At 36.9% G+C, this 8634-nt stretch overlaps 1 protein-coding gene across 1 annotated transcript; it reads left to right on the forward strand.

Annotated features, from left to right (window-relative positions):
- Positions 1-263: 263 nt before the first annotated feature.
- On the forward strand, positions 264-5599 carry pa2g4b (proliferation-associated 2G4, b). The gene is made up of 13 exons (XM_043224200.1): positions 264-475; positions 1209-1337; positions 1501-1606; positions 1702-1771; positions 1849-1941; positions 2442-2505; positions 2588-2666; positions 2754-2832; positions 2918-3051; positions 3579-3673; positions 3956-4083; positions 4678-4731; positions 4820-5599. The coding sequence occupies exons 1-13, from the start codon at positions 388-390 to the stop codon at positions 4865-4867; spliced, it is 1167 nt and encodes a 388-aa protein (XP_043080135.1). The 5' UTR covers positions 264-387; the 3' UTR covers positions 4868-5599.
- The last annotated feature ends 3035 nt before the right edge of the window (positions 5600-8634 follow it).

Consider the following 8634-nt stretch of genomic DNA (forward strand, 5'->3'; position numbering starts at 1 on the left):
GTGTGTGTGTGTGATACACAATAACTATTGAAATTATTCAGATTATTCAGAGAATAAAAGTTTCAAACAATAAATTAACTTGAAATGAGAAATATAAAATGTTAAAGACTGATCCTAATCAATTTTGTTTGCACATAAAACATTCTTTGACACTTTTATATATGACATACTTTCCTCGAGCTCCCGCAGAGGTCGCTCTTCTGTCAGTCTCTCCGCAGCTCTGCGGCTTTTATTTTGAAGTGCGGTGCAGTAATCGGCCATCTTGCGCGTTTCCACGGCTGCTGCTGGCGCAGGCTGTGAGATCTGAAGCGTGCTGCGCTCCATCATCCCACAAGCGAAGCGAGGGAAAAAGTTACGAGCTCCTCTTGAATCCCACCACTGACAAGCATGTCAGGAGACGACGACCAGCAAGAGCACACCATCGCTGATGACTTGGTAGTTACCAAGTACAAGATGGGGGCCGACATAGCAAACCGTAAGATTGATTGTGGAGCTTTATGCGTGATAAAGGGCTGATTTTGACCGAGCGGCGATACGGCTGAGCGCTCGGCCATGTGTCTGCGAGCTGTAGTGAGATAGACATCGATGCCAGTCATTTCTAGTTTTTACACTTGACTTAACTTGGAATCGTACGGACGAGCATCAGCAGCCGACGTTTTGTCACCTTAAGAGGGGTATTTATGTTTATAAAGATTCAGCTAGCAGGTTAGCCAGTTAGCTGTAGTTGTAACGTACCGACTTAAAGTGGTTGTTCACACGAAAAGTTAAGATCTGTCATTATTTACTCACCGTTATGTTACTCTAAACCTGCATGTCTATTAACCACAAAAGGAAATGTCTGACACAATGTAAGTGACTGACAGCCTCTGAGTCACCATTCACTTTCATTGAATCTTGTTCCTTTCAATGGGAGTGAGTGGCGACTGGACCTGTTATTTTTCCTAACGCCTCCCGTTCGGTCAGTATATGTGTAGTAGGCATTATGCTACAGTAATATAAAAAAAAAGTGTTAGCAAATGCTGAGAAAGTTTTAGCTACTGTCAGCTACTGAAATCTTCAGTTTCTTTCTTTTTACTAGAACTGCTTACTGATTTAATGTGTATTGATCTTTTTAAGCCCAGGTCATGACACACAGTGCTTTAGGCAGAGCCTCAAAATCCTTTGGCTACGAAATTTGGTTGTTTTAATGTGAAGTCTTTCTCTTTCAGAGGCTTTGAAGGTGCTCATCGAAGCGGCCAAACCTGGCGTGTCTGTCCTCAGCCTGTGCGAGAAAGGAGACGCTTTCATCACTGCTGAAACAGGCAAGGTCTTCAAGAAGGAGAAAGAGATAAAGAAAGGTAAGAATGCTTCAGAATGGAGATAAATAATATTCCTTACGATCAGGGATTTTTTAAAAATCAGTGATCGGTTATTTTAAATGTTGTTTTTATTTAAAAATTAACGATTTTATTAGTATTTACTTACATAAAAGTACATTTAAAGTTTATACTTGTGTGACAGGGATTGCCTTTCCCACCTGTGTATCTGTGAACAACTGTGTGTGCCACTTCTCACCACTAAAGAGCGATCCGGACTACACACTCAAAGACGGTGACTTGGTTAAAATGTGAGCATTATTTTTTGTTCGATATATATAAACACAGGTATTTTTTTAATGTTTATTAGCACATTATTTTCATCATCACGATTGATTTTTCACAGCGACCTTGGAGTTCATGTGGATGGCTTCATCTCCAACGTGGCTCATAGCTTTGTTATTGGCACGACCAAGGTATGTCTCTTGTTGTGAATGCCACGGCACTCATTTTTTCTTTCTGTTATAAATAATAAACTTTTCTGTTCTTCTAGGATGCTCCTGTGTCAGGGCGGAAAGCGGATGTGATCAAAGCTGCCCATTTGTGTGCAGAAGCTGCTCTCCGGCTGGTTAAACCTGGGAATCAGGTTAGATACAATAAAGCAGTCCTGTAATTAACTGCTAATAATGTTCTCATCATGATTAAAACTATATAATTATACAGTTTTTTTCTAATTATTATTATTCCCTATTCGTGAAGGCCAACTTAAAACCTTGGTCTACATGTAAAGGAAGGACAGTATCTTCAGAAGGATGCTGCTTAATAAATTGGATAATATTTAAATTATTTTATATTTATATATTTAAAAAAAAAAAAATATATATATATATATATATATATATATATATATATATATATATTATTATTATTATTATTATTATTATTATTATTATTTTATATATAATATTAGTAGCACAAGTATTTATATCAAAAATAAATTTGTGTGCTTTTGCCTTTTTTGGGTTAGTTTTTAACTTGTATTTAATTTTACAATGATTTAAATGTGATTCACTTTTTTTTTTTTTTTTTTTTTGTTCAAAATGTGTTAAGGAAGTGGGATAATCCACCTTTTTCTGTTCTTCTCAGAACACTCAGGTCACAGAGGCCTGGAACAAGATTGCCCAATCGTTCAAATGCATGGCCATCGAGGGTGAGTTGACTGAAAGCTGAACTCAATCTCCGTTAAAGCATCATAACGTGGTTTTCAAGCTCTTTCTGTCTCTTTTACACAGGCATGCTGTCTCATCAGTTAAAGCAGCACGTCATTGATGGAGAGAAAACCATCATTCAGAACCCCACCGACCAGCAAAGGTCAGGATAATGAAGCGCTCGATTGTTTTTGGAAATGACTTGAGTGTTTCTCTATGCTAAATGCCCTCTGTCCTTGTCTGCTCCAAGGAAGGACCATGAGAAGGCAGAATTTGAAGTGCATGAGGTGTACGCTGTGGACGTGCTCATTAGCACCGGAGAGGGAAAGGTAAGGACTTCTCTTAGCATCAGCTGCTCCCTTGATGTCCGCTGTTAACAGATAGCTGATCACAGCGCTCTCTTTCTCCCCGCAGGCTAGAGACTCCGGGCAGAGGACCACTGTTTACAAGCGAGACCCCAACAAGCAGTATGGACTGAAGATGAAGACCTCCAGGGTGTTCTTCAGTGAGGTCGAGCGCCGATTTGATACCATGCCATTTACTTTGAGGTAATTTGTTTTAGGTTCAATGTTATGTTTTATATTTTTATAATAATATTTTTTTAAATAATATTTACAGTTAAAAAATGGCAGCTACTAAAAAAATTTAGAAATCACTTATAAATCCCTGTCTGTGATGTAGAATTGTTCTTTAAAAAATGCTACTCAACCAGAGAAAAGAGGGAAGTGCTTTTGCAAAAGCCCTTAAGCTGTTTTTTGTCATTTAAAATATGAAAGATAAATCACTTATAAATGTGTAGGTGTATAGTACATATTAATATTAACTCATAAAGTACCTTTAAAATAATAGCTTAGATTGAGTTAAAACATTTTAAACTCAACTGAATCCCAAAGAACTGGTACTTTTGATGTTTAAATAGCTTTTAAGGTTAATATATTTTAAAGTGCTATTTATTCCTGTGATGAAAAACTGAATCTCTAATGAAAGTGCATGGCACAAAACAAACTCTTCACTTCTGTTGCTCATCCACTGCCTCTGTCCTTGTCTTTCTGTCTTTGTCTGGTCTGATCGTCAGGGCATTTGAGGATGAGAGTAAAGCTCGACTAGGAGTGGTTGAGTGTGCCAAACACGAGCTGCTTCAGCCCTTCAATGTCCTGCACGAGAAGGAAGGTGAGGCATTAGTACCACAGTCATAAAATTGTACTTTTTTTTATATATATGTAAAACCTTCAACCAAGCATGAAGATAAGGTTAAACCTTTGCAACAAATCACTAAATGAAAATGAAAGATCACTTCCTGTCACGCCGGTGCTGAGAGAAGCACATCCAGCACGTTTACCGCATGGCCAGGTCAAAGACTGTTCTTATTTTAGAAGTTTGGTGCGATCAGCAAAGTCTCCAGAGTCACATTGTCAAACCTTTTGTCTCTTCCCCGTCTTCTTTTCTTTCAAGGTGAATATGTAGCGCAGTTTAAATTCACGGTACTGCTCATGGCTAATGGCCCTCTGCGTATCACCAGTGGACCTTTTGAACCAGAGCTTTACAAGTCTGAGCATGAAGTACAAGACCCAGAGCTCAAGGTAGGAAAATCACATACAGGCAACTGGTATGGAAGCTGCAATGAGGAAAAATGCAGAAGAATTAACAAAAGTTATATATATATATATGTATTTTTTAAGGACTAGTTTGGAAATTTTGTTTTAATTGATGATGATGATGATGATAATAATAAACCCAAATATGAATTGTCAAAGTTTTGCCAAAATTATTCTGAAGTTAACATTAGCTGATTGTTCAACTCTTAATAAAAAATTGTGAAACAAAAATGAAGCAATATTGTTTCAACTTAAACAAAAAAGCATATTTGCTGACCATAAATTTAACAGCTAGAAAAATCATCTCTAGAGAGGAGTGTTTTGCAAAATATATTTACTATGTAGCTTATTCAAGCTTAATCATTTTTACTACTCTTCAACATTTAATTTTATTATTATCAGTAGCATTCATTATTCTTTAATGTGATTTAATTTTTAAGTATACGAATACAAAACCTATTTTAGTAAACGTACATGGGACAAAAATGTAATGGTCACTGGAAACAATAATCAGCGTAATAAAACTCTACAGTTGATTTTTAGGTTTTAAGATTTACTGGCAGTGTTTATTATTTGCAGACATTGTTGCAGAGCTCAGCAAGCCGCAAGGCACAGAAGAAGAAGAAAAAGAAGGTTTGTGTCAGCGTCCGTTTCCTGATTTCTAATGGCACTTTGTGAATACGAAACCATATTTCCTATTTTCTCCTCTCTCTCTTCCCAGGCATCTAAAAATGTGGAGAGTGCCACAGAGAGCGAAGCTGCTGCATAGACTCCCACTGCCAACCGAGCTGACTGACAGAGCCTCCGCACAGCCCAAAGAACAGAACCGTTAAAGCTAATTATGACCTGCCCCACTGAGAGGCCTCCGGCCAAGCCTTCTGTCTTTTTGAATACCTCCTCATTAGTTACATAAGACTGCTACAGGGTCTGTGCAGTTTACTTGTGTTTGGTTGTCTTTGAATGAGGCTGGGAGTGTACGGATGAGCAGGTAGATACTGTCCAACCATGTTTACAGGAGGCGAGCGCTGGGTTTCCCTCTTTGTCATTGTACAAGCCATCATGAACAATAAAAGTGTAATGGTGGCACTCTTTAGGCAGTATTGCTACAAAGTGCCATTCATGTCCAAGCAGATGAGATCACTGTTTGATGTCTGTTAAAGGTAGAGTTCTTGTCAGTTGGGAAATGATCGTAATTTGCATTGATAACCTGCAATGAGTCTTTGGAGCGGTAAGTGCCTCGCTACACTTTAAATATAGCAAACTGCAATGAAAGCACTGTTAAATCAATTTGGTAAGCTTTGATTTCTGTTAGATGACATTCAGCATTCGATTTCTAGTCTTTCCAGAACTATGAAAATGCTTTTCTGGAGTCTGTTTCGATGTAGATCTTTTCCCTCAGCGTACTGGTCTGACTTCTGAAAACATTGTTTATTGACTAAACTGACTGATCAAATTATCCTGCCATTTTATAAACCTGCATCTAATAAATTTAATTAGCCAATTGATGGGTCAGAGCCTGGTTTGTTGCAGTTCAGTGTCTGTCAGAAAGCAGAAGTCGTGGCATACAGAGAAGACACACATTTAAACACAAAATGGCAAACTCAATGTCATCTGAATATCTATTGCATATAATTTAATTTACACGACACAGTTTAATGAGAATGAATCCATAAGTAGTTCATATCAACTACTCATATAGTTTACTAAGTCTGCCAGCTAGTAAGTGTCAAAATATTTATAGGAGCAGTTTCCCAGAAAGGGTTTAAATTAAGACAGAACTAGGCCTAATCTATAACAGTTAATCTTTGTTTAAAAAAAAGTCTTCCTGAAACACAGATCAAGTAAAGATTACTAACTTGTGAGCTAAAATAAACTCAGTTTAAAACCAGCTGTGCTAATCTAATTTAGCAGGACAGTTTGCGTGTAAAAAACGGAATGAACAAAGAAAAGCTTAAAATTGTATGGAACCGAGAAGCAAATCCAAGGAAAATAATAATGGAAAAAAGCCTGCAATCAATAACAAAAATGTAAAGGAACAAGTGGGAATTTTAGTTGAAGTTGAAGAATAAAAAAATGAATGTCTATAAATCTTTTTTGTAATGAATTCATAAATTATTGAAACCTGCTGTTTTGCAATATTTTTATTATAATATACATAAAGCAGCTGTTTTAGAGTATTAGAATTATACTGGAACCCTAAAAATATGAGCAATGAGGATTAGCTCTAGTCAAAGAGTGTCTAGTAGTGTTCTGAAAAGCCTTTACTGAGCTGGTAATATAAGTACACACCCCACGGTTTTGGTAAACTCAACAAATAAGAGAAATAACAGGCTTTACAGATATTTACTGGAAAATATTTAAACAATATTTTACGTAATTGTTCAAGAAATAATTATTGCACAGCACATGCAATATCTGCAGGCAATTAAGGTCACAGTTATAATAACTTACTACATTAAAGAGACCTTTCTACTGACTGAAAAAAACGGCAGAAGAAAGAACTCTCACAGAAAGAGGAGGCTAATCCATGAGGATGAGAAGCAGCTGCTGCCAAGAAACTCTTTCACACAAGACACCCTTTGTTTAATAAAATTTTATAATTATATCACACTTTTTAGCACAGGTTAAGAATATTAAGAGCAGGTAAATGTGAGGAGATATATGTGTCCGAGGAAGTTGGACATAACGAAATAGCATAATAACTTTGCTTTCAATGTTTTAGCATTTTTCTGTCAGAAAATAGTATGTCGTCCATGTGAAATATTTATTTATTTTGAATCACATGGCAAAAGAAGTTCTGAAACACATTAAATGACATTTTATTAAGTATACATTTATACATGACTAATGACAGCATATATATATATATATATATATATATATATATATATATATATATATATATATATATATATATATATATATAAAATAATTTAAATTATATTTTAATTTAATTGTACTTTTCACTTGAGATCTTGTACCGTAAACACTGCTTAAGCCTCAAATAAATAATTGCAGAAGCATCTGTCAGTACATTGTGGACACACTGAAAAATCTCGATCACTGTATACATTTTTATAAGGATCTAAAATTACTAACAGGTGTAGCACGCGCTTCTTTTTGTAGTCGCTGAAAAATGACGCAACCGAGGCGTATAAAAGAGCCCGTCCCCCTCATGACGTTCTCTTGGAGTCGTTGCTATCGCTTGACGAGGTAAGAGCCCAGCGCCTGCTGACATTGTTACCGTCTCATACAATCCATAATAATCCAAGACATTTACACACCATCCATCGACAACTCTAACATATTCTCTTTATTTACAGAACCATCTTCTCATCATGAGAGCGAAGGTAAGTAATTTTTTTATGTGATTAGTATGTGTATATGTGAGTGTCTCGCTGTCTGGCTAGCCTTGCTAGCATGTTGATGGCTAATATGGTGTTAATTACGCTAAAACTACTTGTTTAACTGGATATTTTACAGTAATCTTATTAACTATGTAGAATAAAACCACTGACCTTCAATGTTACATTTTCGTGGTATATTATCGGGCCTACTGTGCTAGTCTGCTAACAGTTTGTCGCAAGGGTTATTGGCCAGAGTGTTTGCAGTCGCTGCATGTCGATTGCTTCTTTGTAATTCTTGATTTACGTTGACGAATTTTAAGTGCGAAATCATTTTTTGGTTTAACTATTCCGCCCTAAGGGCCATGCTGCATTGAGAAAATGAAGCCAATGGCGGCAGATGCGAATGCGCATGCGTTAATCTGTAATTGTTTTTAACTGCCTGATCAATTCAAGTTTATTAATGCTTTTACTCTTCTCGCAGTGGCGAAAGAAGCGCATGCGCAGGTAAGTTTGGAACACAAGAGGCTGCATATTGCGTTCTTTCCCATTGAAATATGCATGGAGTGATTTTTTTTTTTTTTTTTATTTATTTTAAGGCTGAAGCGTAAAAGGAGAAAGATGAGGCAGAGGTCAAAGTAAACTGGACCCTGTTTGCTGAAGCTGAGAGTGCTCCTCCACTTCAATCTCCTCAGCAAGAGTCTGCTGGAAGCCCAACTGAAGCTCCACTCATTCGCCATCTGTGAGGCCTGCTTTCTGAATGAGGATTTGGTTTTCCATCACCTGGTTCTGCAGAAGCATCCTGGTCTTGACGACCATGTGAACTGTTTTGGACGTTCCTCAGACCTGTCAGCTCAGCGAGTTTTTGTTAAAGTCTTCAATAAATCTTTTGGTTTAAAAAGTCCTCTTGCCTAATGTTCTTACTTGATGTTATTAGATTAAAATCAGTGTAAATTAAGATCAAACTAAGGTATTGCAGGAACCAGTAGTCTTCTGCCTTGGTTTGGACTTGCTTCGGCTGCAAACTTTTTGTGTGGGGGGGGTGTTTTTACTTTAAATCGCTACTAAACTATGATCTCGATTATACCATTCTTTAACAAACTTGAAGGTTACTCCTTGTGCCATGCCTGCTAATTCATCTAATGTGTATAGGATCCAATTAAACTCTCAGCGACTAAGTTTGCGCAAACCA

This window comes from Puntigrus tetrazona, chromosome 23, assembly GCF_018831695.1.
Source record: "Puntigrus tetrazona isolate hp1 chromosome 23, ASM1883169v1, whole genome shotgun sequence".
In the NCBI taxonomy this organism is placed as follows: Eukaryota; Metazoa; Chordata; class Actinopteri; order Cypriniformes; family Cyprinidae; genus Puntigrus; species Puntigrus tetrazona.

Coding starts and splice junctions, on each gene's coding strand:
- pa2g4b (XM_043224200.1), top strand. CDS start 388: ATGTCAGGAGACGACGACCAGCAAGAGCACACCATCGCTGATGACTTG. Junction 1,772..1,848: donor TTGTTATTGGCACGACCAAG/GTATGTCTCTTG, acceptor CTGTTCTTCTAG/GATGCTCCTGTGTCAGGGCG. Junction 2,506..2,587: donor CAAATGCATGGCCATCGAGG/GTGAGTTGACTG, acceptor TCTTTTACACAG/GCATGCTGTCTCATCAGTTA.